Below are 23706 nucleotides of genomic sequence, written 5' to 3' on the forward strand. Positions count from 1 at the left end.
TTCTGAAAGACTTCAAGCGAGATATTATTTTAGATGTTTATGTTTTTCTTTTAAACTGCTATTTCATGAGTTAAGCTAGTTTATAAAGATTTAAAGTCGGATCGAGCACGGATTCATGAATATCGACCCGTGTGATACGGAAGAGTAAGCGTTGTCTGGTTCAGTGTCGACACTCGCTGTGTAAATCCTAGCCCGAGTTTCCTCTGGCCCTGACACCATGTCTGATCAGTGTCGACACTCGCTGTGTAAATCCTAGCCCGAGTTTCCTCTGGCCCTGACACCATGCCTGGTGTAGTCTGGACCAGAGGAAACTCGGGCTATGTAAATCCGAGTAAAATACAAGTTAAATTTCGTTACACGGCTCAGTTCCAATTAGTACGTTACGAGAAATGGAAAGTAGCGATATGCATTCTACAAATCGAGGTGCTAATAGTGTGTATGAAAGTTTACATGGCATCCCCCGTACTTCACACAAAGAGGGCAGGCACCATGCATGTGTTAAATTTTGTCTTGGTCACCTGCTCTGATAACAATGTTATTATAATGAAATAACGTACATGTTACACGTAAGGGGCAGGTTAGTGGTATTCGGAGGCTGTTAATGCTATCAGATAGTGCGTATTGTAACATTATTGGAGGCCATTAATTGCCACTCACGGTACGGGATCTGTTATTCCTCAAGTTGTATGGGCGCTAATGTTTACCTTACATCTTTCACTGTGCCTAGATTGTCCGATGACGGGCCGTGCCCGTGCCTGTGTGTGGAAGTCCGGGGGGAATCTTTATACTGGTAATATGGGAAACTACTATTTGACATGTTCATATTTCTACATCTAACACAGTACAGCTAAAGGGGCGTCATGATTCGTGGTATGCAGACTGATTTTTTTCACAGCGAGTCAGGAGTGTGGTTGGGGCATCATTGGTTATAAAAATAGCACTAAGTATATGAATAGGATGTTTTCACATATATCATTTATATAGCATGGCTGGACACGTTTTCAAAGTGATCTATTTATTAAAAATGAACAGGACGTGTCATTGTGGCGTGACAACTTTCTAAATAACAATATGATGATAGACAATAGTGTTAGAGTGGAAAAACTGTTTAATTGTTCTGAATAGAATATGAATAAAAGTTCCGGAAATATTCGGTTTGTAACTAGTGTATTCGAGTTGTAACAAGGGTGTGTGCGATGTGTGTGGTCTTTTCGTTGTTCATGAAGCATATCTTTGAATGATAAAATTAGGATAAAATGACATCTTTATAAATAGATTCAAAGTATATAAAATCTCGATAATTCTGAGTAATAGCATGAAAATGCTGGTGTGGATGGTGCGTATGCGATATGAATTACATGATATTGTACCAATGTTATGTAAACACAATCATCTTTAATCCATTAACTGTTTGTAACTACATTTAGTAATAATACATTTATCATCAAGTAATGTTGATACTGTATGTGTGACAAAGTTGATACAAATAATGTTAATTATCCATTTTTTTGTTTTAATTAATTAATTAATGAAACTGTTTGGTAACTATTATATGAAAATGTTGATGTACATTTTATTGTACTCTGTGTGAAGAGGATGATTTAACTCATGTAGAGTTCTTTTTCTATATCAATTGAAGTTTTAATGACACGGTAACTGGGTTCTATAATCGTTACCAGTACGGTCGACAGTATGGTCGACACGGTAACGGGGTTCTACAATCGTTACCAGTATGGTCGACACGGTAACGGGGTTCTACAATCGTTACAAGTATGGTCGACACGGTGACGGGGTTCTATAATCGTTACCAGTATGGTCGACACGGTAACGGGGTTCTATAATCGTTACCAGTATGGTCGACACGGTAACGGGGTTCTACAATCGTTACCAGTATGGTCGACACGGTAACGGGGTTCTATAATCGTTACCAGTATGGTCGACACGGTAACGGGGTTCTATAATCGTTACCAGTATGGTCGACACGGTAACGGCGTCCCATGATTGTTACCAGTATGGTAGACACGGTAACGGGTTCTATTATCGTTACCAGTATGGTCGACACGGTAACGGGGTTCTATAATCGTTACCAGTATGGTCGACACGATAACGGGGTTCTATAATCGTTACCAGTATGGTCGACACGGTAACGGGGTTCTATAATCGTTACCAGTATGGTCGACACGGTAACGGGGTTCTATAATCGTTACCAGTATGGTCGACACGGTAACGGGGTTCTATGATCGTTACCAGTATGGTCGACACGGTAACGGGGTTCTATAATCGTTACCAGTATGGTCGACACGGTAACGGGGTTCTACAATCGTTACCAGTATGGTCGACACGGTGACGGGGTTCTATAATCGTTACCAGTATGGTCGACACGGTAACGGGGTTCTATTATCGTTACCAGTATGGTCGACACGGTAACGGGGTTCTATAATCGTTACCAGTATGGTCGACAGTATGGTCGACACGGTAACGGGGTTCTATAATCGTTACCAGTATGGTCGACACGATAACGGGGTTCTATAATCGTTACCAGTATGGTCGACACGGTAACGGGGTTCTACGATCGTTACCAGTATGGTCGACACGGTAACGGGGTTCTATGATCGTTACCAGTATGGTCGACACGGTAACGGGGTTCTATGATCGTTACCAGTATGGTCGACACGGTAACGGGGTTCTATGATCGTTACCAGTATGGTCGACACGGTGACGGGGTTCTATAATCGTTACCAGTATGGTCGACACGGTAACGGGGTTCTATGATTGTTACCAGTATGGTAGACACGGTAACGGGGTTCTATAATCGTTACCAGTATGGTCGACATGGTAACGGGGTTCTACAATCGTTACCAGTATGGTAGACACGGTAACGGGGTTCTATGATCGTTACCAGTATGGTCGACACGGTAACGGGGTTCTATGATCGTTACCAGTATGGTCGACACGGTAACGGGGTTCTATGATCGTTACCAGTATGGTCGACACGGTAACGGGGTTCTATGATCGTTACCAGTATGGTCGACACGGTAACGGGGTTCTATGATCGTTACCAGTATGGTCGACACGGTAACGGGGTTCTATGATCGTTACCAGTATGGTCGACACGGTAACGGGGTTCTATGATCGTTACCAGTATGGTCGACACGGTAACGGGGTTCTACAATCGTTACCAGTATGGTCGACACGGTAACGGGGTTCTATGATTGTTACCAGTATGGTCGACACGGTAACGGGGTTCTACGATCGTTACCAGTATGGTCGACACGGTAACGGGGTTCTACGATCGTTACCAGTATGGTCGACACGGTAACGGGGTTCTACGATCGTTACCAGTATGGTCGACACGGTAACGGGGTTCTATGATCGTTACCAGTATGGTCGACACGGTAACGGGGTTCTATAATCGTTACCAGTATTGTCGACACGGTAACGGGGTTCTATGATTGTTACCAGTATGGTCGACACGGTAACGGGGTTCTATAATCGTTACCAGTATGGTCGACACGGTAACGGGGTCCCATGATCTCGGCACGGTAACGGGGTCCCATGATCGTTACCAGTATCTAGCAGGCTAACGTAAAATCAAATGTTTATTCAATTCACGATTTACTGAACTAACCTCGGAATGTAGAGAAGGAAGGTTGATATTGGTTTGACAGAGACCAGGCGTGGCCATTTCCACAGTACTGGCCATGCTCCCTACATAATGACGATGGTTCGTCCCCCTCCTCGGCTTCCTCCTCCCGTCATTCTGTCTCCGTAATGGAAAACTATTTACTCTGGGGTAGACCTATTGGAGCGCTTTTGTACAAACAGATTAAACGATGCTATCTTTTATCTTTAGTTTGTATGGTTAATTCTCGGTATATAAATATATATTATGCGTACATACGAATGGTATTACCTGGTTAGAATCATGTATAGTTGAGGGAATTAATCACAGAAATACAATGTGAACTAACCCGTATAACTCAACATCACATCTACTCGACTTATTCACAACACAAATACTCAGCTCATTATGCCTGTGGGATTTGTCATCTAGCCCTTCTTGTTGTAGCCGGATTTGTTGTCTTTATGATGTTTTTGATTTATCCCTTATTCCTATATATTAAAGGTTTTAAGCAGATTTTGACATTTCATATAATTTATTTCAAGTTGGGTCGCCACCTTTGACCAATACTTTAGGCCCTTCCTACAAGAACGAAACTTCCAAATGATGCAGTTCAATTCATTTTTGCTGGATTGTATCTAACTATCTACTGTATCTAACTCTCTACTGTATCAAACTATCTATTGTATCTAAATATCTACTGTATCTAACACTCTACTGTATCCAACTCTCTACTGTATCCAACTCTCTACTGTATCTAGCACTCTACTGTATCCAACTCTCTACTGTATCGTACTCTCTACTGTATCGAACTATCTATTGTATCTAAATCTCTACTGTATCTAACTCTCTACTGTATCTAACTCTCTACTGTATCTAACTCTCTACTGTATCTTACTCTCTATTGTATCTAACTCTCTACTGTATCTAACTCTCTACTGTATCTAACTTTCTACTGTATCTAACTCTCTACTGTATCTAACTCTACTGTATCTAACTCTCTACTGTATCTAACTCTCTACTGTATCTAACTCTCTACTGTATCTAACTCTCTACTGTATCTAACTCTCTACTGCATCTAACCATCTACTGTATCTAACTCTCTACTGTGTCTAACTCTCTACTGTATCTAACTTTCTACTGTATCTAACTCTCTACTGTATCTAACTCTACTGTATCTAACTCTCTACTGTATCTAACTCTCTCTACTGTATCTAACTCTACTGTATCTAACTCTCTACTGTATCTAACTCTCTCTACTGTATCTAACTCTCTACTGTATCTAACTCTCTACATTGTCTAACTCTCTACTGTATCTAACTCTATTGTATCTAACTATCTACTGTATCAAACTCTCTACTGTATCTAACTCTACTGTATCTAACTCTCTACTGTATCTAACTCTCTACATTGTCTAACTCTCTACTGTATCTAACTCTATTGTATCTAACTCTCTACTGTATCTAACTCTCTACTGTATCTAACTCTACAGTGTCTAACTCTCTACTGTATCTAACTCTACTGTATCTAACTCTCTACTGTATCTAACTCTCTACTGTATCTAACTCTCTACTGTATCTAACTCTCTACTGTATCTAACTCTACAGTATCTATCTCTCTACTGTATCTAACTCTATTGTATCTAACTCTACTGTATCTAACTCTCTACATTGTCTAACTCTCTACTGTATCTAACTCTATTGTATCTAACTCTCTACTGTATCTAACTCTCTACTGTATCTAACTGCACAGTGTCTAACTCTCTGCTGTATCTAACTCTACTGTATCTGACTCTCAGTTTATTTGAAAGGTGCTAATATATTTTGTGTCTTTGTTTCGGATCATTTAAGGTCAGGTTCCATTGAGAACAATAACAGAGTTAAACAAACCACAGTAGAGGAAGCACAGATCAGTTAATGATCACAATAATACGATTCGCTTTATCGTAGAGAGCCCATGTGACACAGGGCGTGTTCTGTTGTCTTGGTATGGGTATGTGTAATTATTACAAATCATAGTTGTCCAGCTCGTGTGTTTGGGGCTGGAGCCAAATAATTCGGAGTGCCTGTATAGGACAGTATATCTCTAACTAGTACTTTACATATTGTCACACTCATCATTTCCGTTTTTATTTTTCAATTCAATGACCTGTCATCTAGTCGGCCATTTTCTACTTCCTGTCTCAACTAGCTCGATTTAATGTAAACAATGTTCTGCGAAGTTGTAAATATATATCCTTATTCACGTATATCTTTAGTTGTGTCCCAGCAATGTTAAAATGCAATTGTCTTATCTATTACGCCATGAAACTTGTCGATTATTTGGTGAATAGCAGAATTATAGTACATGGCCGCTTTATACATGTATAATATAAAACTAATTTGATATCTGTTTGTTGAAAGACTTCGTGCATGAGAAATGAAATCCAAATTGTTTGTAATGCTAATGGGCTGATCTGTAAATTACATAATTAAACAAGACGAAAACGATAAGGTATATTTTAAATCGCCATGAATTTTATTACCGACCAGTCTTTCGATGCATTGCTGCACGATGTATATACTCTCATACATATTTTACAACAATAATCAGTTAAGGCAGGTATGGGGTAACATATCGCACACAAACGCACACACATACGCACACATACAACAACGATTTCTATCAGCGATATCACATCCACACGAAATAAAATAAACAATCACGTCCTCGTAAGGTGTTTTCACAGTAAGAAAACAAGGTAGGTGAACGATGACCAAAATCATTTACATTGTAATATTTCATTACGTATCGAAGACAATGGAACGTTTTTTTCCTTCAATTTGTTAAGATATTATATTAGAATTGATAAACTACCCCAAGAGACATTTATAATTCAAGCAAAAACAAAAAGAAATTCAAACAGATGAGTCACGCTGTACATGTTCGGTACATTACATGGTATGATATACACATACAATAGTCATTCTTCATGATTCTCTCCACCTATGAGATAGAACCTAAATATCATGTATATTACTAGCTTAAAACTTACAAAATAATATTTGTATAGCGTTATACAAACATACAATAGTGAGATTGGGTAAAAACCATAGGAATGTGTTCGAGACAAAGCACGACAAAAATAGCCGGCGGGATACTTTCTCCTGAGTAAAACTGAAATCAGTGCATATATTTACATTGCTCTGATGAAGCAAACAAATATACTATATGTTTGTTATAAACGGGTTATCTAAATGCTATGATGTTTATTTCTATTGCATAATTACAAATGATTAAATACTTATTGTAAAGTGTGACTTGGTTTCAGATCAAATCTTTTCGAATCAAAATCAGTTTGTGTGGCCCCTCAAGGGTTTCCACTGTCTTTATGGTAATGATTCGTGTAGGTACAGAACGTTACGTATTGACGTTAGAATTCTGATTTATTATGGATAACATTTACATTATATTGACGCCAGAAATACTACAGATGGTGCCGCTTATCTACAATGTTTGTTTGGCTTTTGTCAGTTTTTGTTAAACACTCGCCACAATGTCATGTTGGATAAATGCCAATTCATAAAAAAATATTTATTTTAATAAGTTGCTGTCATTTCAAATCAAACAGAAATTAGCAAGAGCATCATAGTTAAAACAATAGGCATTAACATAACGGTACAATTAATGTGTCTGATATCAGGGAAAATTCAAATGACATGGGAGATTTGGGGTAGGCGTTGGAGTTGTCTTTTTTGGTTGTCAAACGATCCTCTGCAATTACCCCCGTTCTGTTTGATTTTTCTCTTAAAACTTAAACCATGATACTTCCCAAAATTCATTCTCTAAATAGATACAAAGATGTGTCTTCATTGCTTGCATTATCAAAAGAAAACATCAAAATATTTGAGACATATTTCTTCCAAATTCTCCAAAATGCAAAAATAATTAAGCGTTGCGTATTTCTAACAACAAAATCAATCATACATAGAACACCGGATCAGGTGTAATGAATTATGAGACCATTATAATATTGATTTACATTCCTTGTATCGTCATGTGACCATTAATCACTGGTCATTGATCACTGGTCACTATACAGTTATAAACAAACATTAAATTATTGAAATAATATTGTTTACAATGTTATTTGATCAAAGTTGCATCTGTTTTATATTGTCTCTGTGATGCCGATACCGTATAATTTGAGCATAACTATATTTTCACCAATCAGGAAAGGGAAAAGTGTGTTGCCCTTTGAAAGTCGTCGTGTCTTTAGGTGATCTCGGGATCTCCACTTTTTAAGTGAACTAAGGCTCACCATGCATGTGTGTCTGTGACCCGAGGGCGCCACGTTTATATGTGACAGCAGGGTCGTCACGTTTTTAAGTGACATCAGAGTCACCATGTTTCTATGTCACTCGGAGTCACCATATCTCCAGGTGACATCACCTGTTGCTAGGCTACAGAAACACGCGAGTTGTAGCTAACTGACCATTGTATATCAATGTCACCAGGCACGTATCCCTTGGTTTAATTGTTGTTGTGAAATGTATCCACTCTGTTGAATTTGATTCATTGGGTTCATGGTTGACACGTGATTGTTCATAGTGTTGCCGTAAGGGGGCGCTGAGTAGGCGAACGGGTTGACATTATAAGGTGCGGAGTAGGGTTGTGTGACATTCTGACAGGGCTTGCCGTCCCTAACCAAGACAGGAACATGGACCCGACGGGGAGGTCCCGGCTGCATGCTGACCATCTCCACATTTTTATCCTGTCGCTGACGCTTACATTTGTATCTTCTATTTTGGAACCATATTTTAACTTGTGTTGAAGTTAATTTTAGAATGTTGGCTAATTGTTCTCTTTCCGGTGCGGATAAATATCGTTGTTGTTTAAATCTTCTTTCTAACTCGTAAACTTGCGCTTGAGAAAATAGTACTCTGGGTTTTCGTTTTTGTCGCTGTTTCATTAGATGGCATTCTCCTTGCTTGTCTTTGGAAGTCTTTTCTTTCTCATTATCGCCTCTGGAATCGTTCAGGATACTTGGTTTATCTGAAATTATATAAAATAAAGTTATAGTATGTGTGAATACCCAGATGTGTTTAATGTTTAAGTTTGAAGGTTTACATTTCTCATAACAACACGTGGTTGTGAGAGAGTTACAGTACTATATCAGCTGTTACGTCATATCATACCTCAAGAGTGACTATGTAAAATACCAGCTGATTTTAGATAGGGGACTAGTGTTTCCTCATATCAACGTGAAACAGCTAATATTAATTGTTTAGTCATACCGCATCAGCAGACATTGTAAGAAAGCGAGTGGGTGGAACGTGTCATACAAGTTTGTAAGGACAGTCAAATACAGCTCTGTAAGGAATTCATTTCTTGGTGGACGAGGTTAACATAACCAAATTCACGAAGGGATATTAAATGAAATAGAAACGGAAAATTAAATTAAAAGATACAATAATTGTACCAGTTCCTTTTGAATAATGATCAAGTGTTGTAATTAAACTAGAACATTGTTAAGTGCATGTTTAAGGAGTCTATTCCGGTTGTCCCCTGCAGCCAGTTTAATTGGTGTGTTGTACGTACATAAACAGCCAACCGTATTATTAGAACTTGCTCGGGGAAACCCAGACAATCCGTTTATCCGAGTCTCGTAATAAAGTTGATATTTTAGAATGGAATGTCGTTTGTAGTTTTATCGTATTAGCAGAATTATTGTATACTACACATATTTGTTATTGAGAGGGAAATGGTACAGCTGTGTGTGTGGCGATATCAGTTTCAGAGCTGCGCACTTTTTACTGATGTCAAGATTCATGAGATATTGATGTTAGAACACGGACGGATATATATGTATGTACATAAAGTCAGCATCAGTCATGGACCACACTCCCGGTATAGAACGACCAAGTCACGGACCAAACTCCCGATATAGAGTGACCAAGTCACGGACTAAACCCGGCATAGCACGACCAAGTCACGGACCATCCCCGGCATAGAACGACCAAGTCACGGACCAACCCTGGCATAGAACGACCAAGTCACGGATCACACCCCCGGCATAGAACGACCAAGTCACGGACCAACCCCGGTATAGAACGACCAAGTCACGGACCAACCCCGGTATAGAACGACCAAGTCACGGACCATCCCCGGTATAGAACGACCAAGTCACGGACCACACTCCCAGTATAGACCGACCAAGTCACGGACCATCCCCGGCATAGAACGACCAAGTCACGGACCAAACCCCCGGTATAGAACGACCAAGTCACGGACCAACCCCGGCATAGAACGACCAAGTCACGGACCAACCCCGGCATAGAACGACCAAGTCACGGACCAACCCTGGCATAGAACGACCAAGTCACGGATCACACCCCCGGCATAGAACGACCAAGTCACGGACCAACCCCGGTATAGAACGACCAAGTCACGGACCAACCCCGGCATAGAACGACCAAGTCACGGACCAACCCCGGCATAGAACGACCAAGTCACGGATCACACCCCCGGCATAGAACGACCAAGTCACGGACCAACCCCGGTATAGAACGACCAAGTCACGGACCAACCCCGGCATAGAACGACCAAGTCACGGACTAAACCCGGCATAGAACGACCAAGTCACGGACCAACCCCGGCATAGAACGACCAAGTCACGGACCACACCCCCGGTATAGAACGACCAAGTCACGGACCAACCCCGGCATAGAACGACCAAGTCATGGACCACACTCCCGGTATAGAACGATTAAGTCACGGACCAAACTCACGGTATAGAGTTACCAAGTCACGGACCAAACTCCCGGTATAGAGTGACCAAGTCACGGACCAAACCCCCGGTATAGAGTTACCAAGTCACGGACCACCCCCGGCATAGTTACCAAGTCACGGACCACACTCCCGGTATAGAACGACCAAGTCACGGACCAGCTCCGGCATAGAACGACCAAGTCACGGACCAACCCCGGCATAGAGTGACCAAGTCACGGACCAAACTCCCGGTATAGAGTGACCAAGTCACGGACCACACCCTCGGTATAGAGTGACCAAGTCACGGACAAAAACTCCCAGTATAGAGTGACCAAGTGACGGACCACACCCCCGGTATAGACCGACCAAGTCACGGACCAAACTCCCGGTATAGAGTGACCAAGTCACGGACCACACCCTCGGTATAGAGTGACCAAGTCACGGACCAAACTCCCAGTATAGAGTGACCAAGTCACGGACCACACCCCCGGTATAGACCGACCAAGTCACGGACCAAACTCCCGGTATAGACCGACCAAGTCACGGACCAAACTCCCGGTATAGAGTGACTAAGTCACGGACCACACCCTCGGTATAGAGTGACCAAGTCACGGACCAAACTCCCGATATAGAATGACCAAGTCACGGACCAAACTCCCGATATAGAATGACCAAGTCACGGACCAAACCCCCGGTATAGAAAGACGAAGTTATCGTTCTTTAAATAATACCCCCATAACTACAGTCTTTCTATTGATCAGAGTGATATAGGTATATAATTTGTATATTCAAATACTAATGGGTTTGAGGTTTCCTCACTTAGAAATATGAAATAAAATTTAACAATAATTTTGACCAGAATTAGTTAGTATGAATTAAAAAGGACATTTATAATTTAAAATTCCCCCCTGGATCCATAGTTTTCTTCCAAAACATTTAATATGAAGCTAAAAATCGTTATTATTAATGTGCCAAGCAGTGCAGTAATCTCATGATATTGGCATACACTAAGAAAATTAGAAATCTAGAAAAAGAACGAGTAGCCTTCAGATATTTCAGACCTGTCTTTTTATTTTCGTAGTGTGTGGTTTCGTATCCACGGTATGAAAAAAATCCCGGAACATTTTTATGTTGACAATGTTTATTCGCTATAGCTCAGTAAACTGAATACACACAGGTTTGACTCCTTGTGCGGTTCATTTGGTAAATAAACAGATACGTGCTCTGTTTGACTGCCCGATCGGACTTTCTCTCACACGTCTGTTATCGGGTCGCCCCGAATCTAGCAGTTTGGAGGGGTAGTTACATGCCCATTTTGAATCATGTTTCACATAAGGTCATATCAAGGTCAGGCAGTGCTTTATGTGGTCTGCGATTTGTCAGTCTAACTTCAACGGCGACAACGGCTCATCGCATGCATTTATTCCGCGTATTACGAAGATTACTTGAAATTGTGCATTTTTTCCTTCTTACATTTTTATTTTAAAAAGGTTCAATAAGTAACTCGGGTATAGGTATAACCAACTGACCACTGACCATTCGGACAGACGGCAAACCATTCAACCACATATAAATATTTACATGTAGAACCTTATCTATGCTAGGGAATCCTAAACAGAGAGTCAGACTTGTAAACAGGACGGCCGGACGAACGGACGGACGGACTGATAGACAGACTGACGATGAACTAACGGAGGAGGCGACCATTGGTCAAACGGACGGCCGACACTGCGGATCACTGCGAGTGCTATGTGGTTTACAGACGACTTTACCATTACAAGAATCAACAGTGGGGCGTTTTTCGTGGTTATTAGAACCAACTGTAAGACCGTGGAGCAGTAATTGGTCGTACATACGAGCACTCTCTTTATAGTTTTGTTTCTCTCCGTGTAGACACCCAGGATAGGGCAGTCTATCGCTAACCCCGTGTCTCCAGCTACACGGATGTACTAATGGTCCCGGAATGTCATTTCTTTATTAAAATTAAGTGGCTGTTGATTAACCATGGTGTCTATATTTCCGTAGTATTAATTAGAAACACTTTTGACTATTCGACTCTACGTGGAACATTGAGGGTATGGGCAACGCTTACAGTGAACCGGAAGGTGTCGTTATAAGAGAAAATGACATTCACATGTCGTACATAATATGATATGTTTGGGGAAATTGAACAAGGACGTGTTGAATGAATTACGAACAATACATCAAATTTTACATGTAGATATAGATAATTATTTATTTATCGTAAACTGATAAAACAATTTATAGATATAAAATTTGCATAAATTAGATTATAATAAATATTTCTAGGGTCATTCCATTCATACTTCAATAAATTATCTACTAAATAATTTGTCTGTTATATGTTTGCTCATATATTCATGATCACCTCTGAATATCTTCAGAGATTAAATGACATATCTTTGTATATAGAGGAACAACTGTCAGCCATTTTGTTTCCCCACAGATATTGACACAAGATTTATCCACGTAATGTTTATAAATAAGTTAGAGTCCACGGTATAGATGCCAATTATACCGCTGACAGGGATTCAGGAAATTAATCCCGGAAGACCAAAGGTTTTCCCAATCCCTCGCGCACGTACCGGAAATACGACACACCTGTCCGCAGCTAATCCCTCATAGACGGAAGTTTTATTTTGTGGACATAAGAGGATTTTCTCGGAATGCTAAAAATAGATTCTATTAAAATGTGAATAGATTAAAAATAAGTAGAATTTAATAAGGCAATGAAATAAGGTTAGTTACACATTGTCTTTCTATAACTGATTTATTTTGTTTCCGAAGAGTTGGATTAACACACAATATAAACTTGCATTTTGACGTTTATTGTCACACCTCATAAAACTCAGAACTAACATATACCTCAAACATTCAAATGACTTAGTCTGTTTCAGAAATGGCGTTAGCACTGGCTACAAAGAAACTATATAATAGTAATAGTATGTAGCTGATGCAATTACAGCTGCAGATTTAAACATAAAAAAGACATATGTTAAAAATCGGATTAAATCCTTAAATACTTTACTAACGAAACCATTGTTTACAAGTGTGCAAACATCAAATTTGACCCATAGGAATGCATTGTTCATAGCAATTAGTGTGAATGCGTAATGACTATTTTCGTTTCCGTTTTGACCTTTTTCCAATAAAATATTAATGGAATGTTATCTAAAATATAACAATGAAAAAATAAAATGTTTGAAATACCCTACAGGATAATCGAATAATAATACAAAAAATAAAAAAAAATAAATAAAAAAAACATAACCAAGCAAACAAACAAAAAATGTGAAATATCTGTAAAAATGGAGTTAACACACAAGCAAACGATAAAAACAAGAATCATTCATTAAAAATATGTATGCTACAAAGATAAAAAGCTTTTAATAAAATTGGTCACACATATCAAACTAATTATATCCCCCCCCCCCCCCGTCTTATTCGATATTCTTCTACGATTTCATTGACTCCCAAGAACAATCAAACAGATTTCTTGGTGTGCTTTGTCAGATTATTTTCCAACATCTCGGATGGATGAAGGAATTATTTTTATCTTGTTCTTTTCCTTCCGATGAAAGAGGCCACCGTTTGTAAACAATTACATTGGCATCTGAAACACACGTACACATTATCAGTGACCCGGGTTTGTCCCGGGCCCCATATCTCCTGTGGGGTAGGGCTTCATACTGGAAAGATTTGGGAGGGGGAGACGGTCTGTCTCATTCGGAATGTTTATATTTACTTAGTGGTAGACTCTCAATGATGAGAGGTATAGTTAAAGTGATTGCTCATTGTACATACGGTATAAAACATCTCCCCCGCATCACTATAACCAATGTTAATGCTATGGTTGAGTAACGATTATCAGCCTCTGTAACTGTATACAAACTAAATACCAGAGATATCCCAAATAACAGTACTCATTCGGTACTCCTCGGAACACAAGTCCACAACTTCACAAGGGTATACAATAACTCATAAATAAGCCCAGCGTGTGATGTGGTTCCGGCCCTTTTGGAATGACGACGAAGCGTGAAATCTGCCAGATATATGAAACAAGCAGGGAGGTACACATTTTATTGCCGTATATTTAGACCCAACGAACTGACTGACCCCTTCCTCTGATGAAAAACAGTTGACGATTCTTTTTTTCTGAAATTTTATCAGCCTTAGGGAACATAGATTAAATGTATAAACTATGAATGGAGAGTGGTGTATGATGAAGTATACACTAAACAAAGTACACAACTCAAAACGAAAACATTTTATAATCTTGAAAAAAGGATTGAAATATATTCAGTCGGAATTTCTTTTTGGTTTGGGAGACAATTAAGAATGTAAAATTGTATACAGCTTTAATTGTCATTTACAAAGCTCTATATCTTCTGTTAAAGTTGTATGATAATTACTTTAAATTCATAATGCACCCATCTTACATATCATTTTAGCGGTTTGTTTTTAACACTCTCTGGACTTTATATTGTCAAATATGAAATATTTCATTTACTTTCGTGCAATGTCGCCCATGTCTAAAACATACTTCATATAATGATATCACAGTTTTATCCTTGTATTTAAAACTACAAAGCAATGTTAACAATATTCACAACACGGTTTTGATGTAATACGGTGAATATGAACGAAATATCTTTTATCCGAAAATAAAAACAAAGACAATACAACCCATCTGGATTATTTTTCCTAATTATAAACAACAAATACAAACTAAATCACATACATATTGCGCTGGTTTAGATTGTCAACAAGTTCTAGAATTTAGATGACAACAAACTATTTTTAAAAACAAGCTTAATCTTTACGCTAATAGATTTTTGAATAAAAAACAAATAAATAAATAAAAATAACTAAAAACTATTTGCTGTTGTGGTTTAGTTGCCATTCATTCACAATGTATTGAGAAGTAGCTATATAGAACTTATTATAAAGGTAGCTATTACCTCCAATATCAATAATATAAATATAAAGCTAGCTAAAACTTCCAATACATATAAAACTTTTATTCAGGCAGCTATAACCCCCTATACATGTATATACAGAACTTTTATAAAGCTAGCTATTGCCTCCAATATATATAGAACTTTTATGAGGGTAGCTATATTGCCCGCAATATCTGTAGAAAAATCATAAAAGTAGCTATTGCCCCCAATATCTGTAGAAATATCATAAAGGTATACCCCCAATGTATTTATATAACTTTATAAAAGTAGCTATTGTCCAAATTACCTATAGACATTTTATAAAGGTAGCTATTGCACCAAATATATGCAGAAATTTCATAAAGGCAGCTGTTATTCCCAATATACATAGAACTTTTATAAAGCTAGCTATTGGACCGAAATAAAAAAAAAATCCCGAATTCTTGTTATTCATTTTCCGATATCTAAATAATTCCTATCCTAGGAACACGGATTTGCTTGGATTCAGTCGTACCAGCGTCCATATTGGAAAAAACCCTCACTAACTTGTTGTTTGAGTTACACAATATTAGTCAAACCCAGTAACGAAAACTGCGTGTGTCTCAAAATTCTGGATAGAATGAAATTGAAAATGCCAGATGATTCTGTGTTGAAAACTTGCAGAGAATGAAATGGAGTTCCTGACAGGAAGTCGCTTTAGGAAATTGCATATGTGAGATATATATCCGAAATTTAAACATCTGGGCTGGGAGATTGTAGCGATAACTTTATACATTTTAATAAAAGTTTCCGCTTTGCTGTTAAAGTTAAACATGCCTATGGCGATTTCTTTTTAACGTCATGATTCAGATTTATTTCGCGTATAATTTTTTTTAACAATATAATAGTTGTTGAATTGGAATGGTGAGCAACAGAATATTTTGTTAACACATTTACACTATACTCATTAATCAATTATTGATAAATTCCATCGTGCTATTTTCAAAAACGGTATTTATTTGTGCGATTATAAATACGATATAGAATCAGAAATAAAAATATACTTTTTGTTAATTTCTGGCTTTTGCTAATAATTTTACGGATTTATAGAAAATGTCGAGGATATGTCACCGCTCGTCGCTCTATTGTGAAATTAAGTCCATAATATTGAAAACTATAAAAATCGCATCTTACGCCGTTGATTTAATAGCAATTTACACTTATGAAGAAAAATAAAACAAAACAGATTGATCTTTCATTATGCTTGAACTTATTGTATCTGGCACATTGCTCTCAATATAATGAAAGCTATGATTTATTTAAACGTTTTTTCAAATAGTGAAGCTAATCGGTCAGCCCGTGATTACTGAGGTAGCGAGTTGACAGTCTCAAGCCGGCTACACACAGGCACAGATTATGTCAAGCACCAAACACTTGATATCATAATGCCCGAAAACCGAGTCCTAATTTTACCAACACTTCAACTTTTATCCTATTTCAGCCAGTCGTCTACATCTAACGGGTAAGAAATTGTAGACGAAATCAAATTAAATAAATAACTATAAGAATATTACTCCACAAATTGGTACAAGGACTAATTAGTAAGCAGAGCTGTGCCAACGATATATATCTCCGGACTTTCGTTTTCGCTTCTCTCGACCCGATCACCAGCTCTGTGCCGCCATAACCCTATACTTGGGATCCCTTTGAACCAAGGATTAGGGTCCTCACATAGGCTTAGCATTGCCGCTTACATTTGGTGGCTACGGTGGGATACAAGTTGGCCCCCTGCAGTGATTTGAATGAAGTTTACTGGGAGAATGGTGCGATAAAAGGATTTTCTTGCTAGGTATCTCCAGATCTTACCACTCGTCACATTTGAATGTGTACAGTATAATGTCTGGAGAATCACGAACAAGCAAGCTACGATCTTAACAGGTAGCTTTTAGCAACAATATTTCAAAGTAGTATAATTTCCAAATTATATAATTTATGCACTTTATGTATGTAGTTATGTCCGTCTCGTGACAAGTAAACGATGAAATGTTGAAATATCCTATATATATGAGCAGAGATATATGTCTCTGATATGAGCAATGCTATTTCCAGGCGTACTGACCACCATTTCAATGAGTTGTTGGAGTTTGTTGTGTAAGATTTGTCCAACTATTGCATTCTAAACAAATATTTAATTCTCTACCTGATGACAAGTACAATTTTTGACATTAACAAATACAACTTTTTCTATAATAGAAAACAGATGATTTGAATATGTCGTTTGTTCTTTAATGAAAACAATGACCCATTTTGTTGGTTGTTATTTTAGGTAGTTGGCATTCTTTGATATTGTTCTTTAACCAAATACAAACATATCTATTGTAGATAATACAATAACACCTTCTATACTTGTTATAGATGGGTGGTATATTTCTTAAATCTTTAAAGACTACAATCGGTGATTTGTAATTTGAACTAACGATTAACATATTTGTTTTTGTTCTTAAATGAAAGATATCATTCCTTTTGTATTTAGTACACATGGTGCACAGGCATTTTTTGTTCTTAAGTGAATATAATCATTTCTGTTATAGCTAGACTTGATAACTTGTATGGTTTATTTTTTATTTTTAAGTACATATCATAATTTCTACTATAGTTAAAACTGATAGCCGGTATGTTTTTTATTCTTAAGTAAATATAATCGTTTCTATTGTAGTTTAAATTGATAGCTGGTATTTTTTGTTTATAAGTAAATATAATCATTTCTTTTGTAGTTGGTATGTTTTTTTGTTCTTAAGTAAATATGAGTATTTCTATTGTAATTGGTATGTTTTTTGTTCTTAAGTAAATAGGATCATTTCTATTGTAAGTGGTATGTTTTTTTGTTCTTAAGTTAATATGAGTATTTCTATTGTAATTGGTATGTTTTTTTTGTTCTTAAGTTAATATGAGTATTTCTATTGTAATTGGTATGTTTTTTGTTCTTAAGTTAATATAACCCTTTCTATTGTAATTGGTATGTTTTTTGTTCTTAAGTAAATATAACCCTTTCTATTGTAATTGGTATGTTTTTTTGTTCTTAAGTTAATATGATTATTTCTATTGTAATTGGTATGTTTTTTGTTCTTAAGTAAATATAACCCTTTCTACTGTAATTGGTATGTTTTTTTGTTCTTAAGTTAATATGAGTATTTCTATTGTAATTGGTATGTTTTGTTCTTAAGTTAATATGAGTATTTATATTGTAATTGGTATGTTTTTTGTTCTTAAGTTAATATGATTATTTCTATTGTAGTAAGAACGGATGATGTACTACCTGTTTACGTGTCTGATTTCTGTCAACTACATTTAGATTTGTTTAATTCGAAAAAGATTCAGAACATACAATATAATGTACGGTATTTGTTTTCATTAAAGAGAAGATAATAGCATTTCGTTATAGATACAACTAGAAAGACGTGTGTAAAACATACAACTGTAAGTCCCTTAAGGTACATATTAAATGAAAGGCAGATTATTTACCAAATAAAAGATACAACGACACCAGGCAGGGTGTCCCGTCCTACTGGAATAACGGTTATAATACAATTTGATTGTTTTAGGAACTGTCACTCTAATACGACTGAAAGAGCAGTGTATAAACAATCTACAGCAATTACTACTTTATATACATTATGATAAATTGAGACGAGTTATGAGACGTTTCCTGGTATAGGTTTAGGTTTCCCCGGTTTGATCCTGATACTCTAAGCGTTGGTGTATCACGGGTCAGGCCAGATTTCCGAAAAACACACAGTTTATCCCGCGAACCTAGAGTGCAATGGGCACTTCCTCTCTATCGTATCCGGCGGCTTGGGCCTAGTCAGCGGGTCAAAGGTCGGTCAACACGTAGTCACACGGGGATACTCTCTAAACAGTATTAGTATATCGGCAATGTTTTGTTGTGTTTTGTAGATTAGGAGCTACGAATAATTTGTAACTTAAAAAACAGTTTATTTCTATTTACAATCGACAAAATGATTTTGTTTAGTTTGTCTTCGAAAAATAAATCTGTCTTTTCGTTTTTGTTTGTATTCTATTGAGTTGGTTTTATTTCTACTTTACCGAAACTCTATCTGTCATGGAATACAATGCGAGCGCGATAGATACATGTAGTTTAATGATAAACGGTTATGGTTGTAAGGGCATTTTAACGATAATAAAACAATGGACGGAAATATTGGTTATGTTTCGATTCGGCACCAGGAAGCATTTAATGTAGAATAATAAGTAGTTTCAGTTAGATTTCAAACGGAACAAATATATTTTCATATACATATGGGGGTAAATAAATTGATTTAAATATCCCATCTAACGTATTGTACCACTTAAAGGCAATGCAGTCATTTCAATAAATGAGATGAGATGATGAATTCCTTCCTTCCGTGTTTTATTTCTAATTTACGGACATGATGAAACATAATATATTAGATAACGATGGATAATCTCGATGATGTTATTGAAATACTAATTAAAACACTTGAAAGTTCAATTTTAGATAAAGTACTTTCGTCAAAATGTAATTTGTAAAGTACTTTCAAGTGTGATGATGTGATACAATTGACCGCGAGCAACAATTATAAGTACTTCATTGATGGTATAAGTACAAAGCTTGTTTAAGTGGAATTTTAAGATAAAAGAGAAAGGGACTTGACGATCAGGTACACACTTCCGAGCGTGAGGACTAGGAAGAGTAATTCAGCCCAATGTTGATGTACTGCGTGTTACATATATTGGATATATTACTATAATCCTGTTTTGATTAAATTGTCCTATTGTTATTTTGATGACTTGTCAGTGGGCCTTAAGAACAGGAGTAAGACTATTGAAGTTAAGCATTAATTAAACTCGCGTGTCGTACAGATTACAGGAGTATTGCTACATCACATGCTCTTTAAATGACGAAAGTAAATTATCTTCTTAACAATTGAAAAATATACCGAACTCGGTGTGTAGTTTTTCACTGTTATCATTTAATACGTATTTAAACATTTTTTTTTGTATTCCTCAACATATCGGCCTTAATATATTTTTTGGCTAGTGATACGCATGCTATACGCAGGAAACTGTTTTTCTTAGACCAACGTTTTTTTCTCTGATTTTTTGCCCGGCGTTTATAAATGCCATTTATCTAGTGCTGAATCTTTCTAAGCTTATCTGAATTATAAATTCCCCAACTTTATCCTAACTCGTCTTACCGAAATTGTCTGCAGAATAACCAGATAATTAACGGACATCCTTCCACTATATTTAAACGAATTTAGGACATATTTCTTATAAAGAAACATATAGTTCAGTGTCAGAACCATTATCTTGGTTAAAATGAAGTCGTTCCAGCGTTCAGAATCATGTCTCTTTTAGTTATTTATTCAAAATCACAGCAGGCGATATACTCCGGGGTGTGTGAAATGTTGGAGGGACCGCTGAGACCAAAAGGAAGGCGAACGGCCACCGACTACCGTGTGTTCACAGTGGTGCCAGATGAAATAAACCACTAATTGAAGGTATTAGGACTAATTTTTAAGTACGGAAACACGACAAATGTGTTTGCAAAACCAGCTCTATTCTTTAAGTCAACATGTCCCATGCTTTAGTAAGTATTTTAATTCTTTATAAATATATGTGTGGCATGTGTCAGCACTACTTCAGTTAAAGTGTGTTAAATGTCGTAGCGTTAAATAAAAATGTAAAATTTGTGATAACATGAATGAGAGATGACATTATATATGCTGAGCGATACCCTCACCCTACTATATCACGGCTGTAGATATTTGGAAGAAGACAAATATTTGATAGTCAACGGAGTTACTAAAATACATTATCTTTTATCTTGGAAAATATTAGGAACTACAAATAATTTGTAATCAAAGCAGGTTTTCATTTAAAAGACAACTTCATTTATATGCATTGGAATAAAGTAAAACCTCAACGAAGGCGTGTCTCAAAGTTGCGTACTCTATTTAAGAAAAACAACATGTACATTTGTATCCATCCAGATTTCTAAAACATAATTGAAGATGTCAAACTAGAAGAGGTTTAAACAAGAAATCCTAAAATATTTATTAGGACAAACACAATGAGCCGATCTGTATACGATTGATGGGGATGGAATTGGTGTTGATATAATCTTTAAACATGCCATAGACGAAAAAGTAAGCACTCTATCGAAAAACGGGTTTAATTTAGTTGTATAGAACGTTGAGTGTACCCTCTTGTAATCTCTTATCGATAGTGCAGAATACTAAAATGTTCGAGTACCTCAAAGTAAGAGCAGTGATGTGCCCCGATCGATGTATGTACACACGGCATGAAGAGTCACTTGATTACCCTCATGAACGAGACACTATTCCTACCACTTACAATATCTCCACTTAAAAGTAGAATACTCACGCTTTTCAACCATTTCAATGATATCATCTTCTTCGCGTTTTGGAGTTACGGTATGGGATGTCTGGTGGATGGTATGGTGATGCTGAGTTTGTTCCATCATGTTTGTCGCAGGTAAGGACGTAGCTCCGGTCTGTGTGATGTCGTGTTCCATCTTTGTTGAGCTGGTGTTTGTGTTGTCGGTCACCCCTCCGTGGCCAGGTGGGGCCTGCCCCGAAGCCTGGGGTCCAGCCTGGGTGTGATTGTGGTTACCCCCAGGTATAATCTGGTCCGACCGGAGAGGAGACGTCTGAGGATTTGTGTGAAGTGTCATTCCCATGGAGGACACAGTTGGTGGACTACACGACAATGTTGTGTAGGTAGGTTGTTGCATTGGTGTACCACTTGGCGATGGTGTACTGCCATATAGGCATGAAGAGTTATTACCAAAGCCTATCTGGTCACCTACCCTGTTATTACCTGTCATGTCCAAACAGTGTCCATTTCCAGCCATAAAATTCATATTGTTAGGATAATCTAAAGCACAATGTTCTGTCCAGTTTCCCAAAATGTCTCTTACAGAAAAAGGTGTTGATAGAGGATGGTTAAAATTCATCTTCTATATCAAGTTGTACCACTATTTCTGATGACTACAAGTGTTGTGATGTTTCTCAACCACTTACTCGCCTGTACTCTACTCCTCTTGAGGACGGTGACATTAACACTTCAGCCAGGGGTATTCGGTTATATTGACGGGCTCATGCTGATATAGTCGTCAGTATAGGGCCGTCGCTCTCTGCTGAAACCCCACAGTCTGTATCCGTCTCGGCCAATCACCGCGCCGGCCTCGTATCACGGGACACAGGGATTTCCTGCTGAAAGTTACAGGAAGGAACCTTCCCTTACAGTCATGTGTAGGGCTGCTTTACAAACACGTATATAGATACAGAGCCAGTATAGTCTTAAATAATTGCTGATAAATTATTTCTTCAAAATCCCCACTTGACCTTTTTGTTTTGGTTTTACTTTCACTGTATTATCAGAAATATTGAAATATGCATTGCATACATTTTGAAAATTCTCGGACATCAAATCTACTAACTTTTGCAGTGATGTTAATTGCCGCAATTATATTTGAATTTATATATTATTTCTCATAATATTAGTATATCAGTTTTTATTTTAAGCTAATTGTATTATTCAGTGGTGTTCAGCTCTTTTGTTTTTTAAATGAAATGATTACTTCTACAAAAATCTGGAGTGTTTTACTGCTGATTAATTCGAAAAAGATATATTGCTTTTACTGTGTACATTGCTTTCGCTATAAAGAATGTGAAGGATTTCTATTCCTCCAAATGACATCTTTCTGTATATAACTGGATACAAGTTGTAGATTACACTGTAAATGGGGGCATTTTTCTCTCGTTTACCGCCCGCGAGCTATGGGTGGTTTGTCTCAAACTTCATCGTATTATTCTCTCGCTAGCCAGCCACTGTACTGCTTGGCGGCAAGTCACAGAACAGTTTACCCAAAACACAACAACGTATAGGCCGTCTGTCGTCGCAGATCCTCGTTTCCATCTCCCAGGTTTAATTTTATCGAAGCATGGCAGCCGTAACATTAACAATGCCGTATCCCGACTTCCCAATAGCCCGACTTTCTGTTTTCTCCTATGTCAGCCACTATCTTGTAACGTATCATTGCTATATACACAAAACTCCTAATCAGAAAGGTCTTGTCAGATACCCAAACTGCCGATATAGAGACCTACGTGAAACGTTAAAGGAATTGTTCCTATACCTAGACTACTAGTGTAATAGGACTCTCAGTATCTACCGGTATTCTTTATCAATCTTTGGGGATAAGTGTGGTGTCAACTGCATTCGAGTTCCATAAGAACGTGCTACATCTGTATGGCTTAAATGAAATATGTGTCAAAATGTCACGTCATGTGTTTTCTATGCTACATGTGTTTAAAACCACACATG

At 37.6% G+C, this 23706-nt stretch overlaps 1 protein-coding gene across 1 annotated transcript; it reads right to left on the minus strand.

The window, feature by feature from the left end:
* Positions 1 to 6116: 6116 nt before the first annotated feature.
* Positions 6117 to 22468, minus strand: LOC117339657 (homeobox protein Nkx-2.2-like). The gene is made up of 2 exons (XM_033901371.1): positions 21742 to 22468; positions 6117 to 8656 (listed from the first exon to the last, which is right to left on the minus strand). Exons 1-2 carry the CDS (start codon positions 22331 to 22333, stop codon positions 8112 to 8114), a joined length of 1137 nt encoding a protein of 378 aa, XP_033757262.1. The 5' UTR covers positions 22334 to 22468; the 3' UTR covers positions 6117 to 8111.
* Positions 22469 to 23706: the final 1238 nt, after the last annotated feature.

Source organism: Pecten maximus, chromosome 12 (genome assembly GCF_902652985.1).
Source record: "Pecten maximus chromosome 12, xPecMax1.1, whole genome shotgun sequence".
Lineage (NCBI taxonomy): Eukaryota > Metazoa > Mollusca > Bivalvia > Pectinida > Pectinidae > Pecten > Pecten maximus.

Coding starts and splice junctions, on each gene's coding strand:
- LOC117339657 (XM_033901371.1), bottom strand. CDS start 22,333: ATGAATTTTAACCATCCTCTATCAACACCTTTTTCTGTAAGAGACATT. Junction 8,657..21,741: donor CATTGAAATGGTTGAAAAGC/GTGAGTATTCTA, acceptor ATATAATTTCAG/ATAAACCAAGTATCCTGAAC.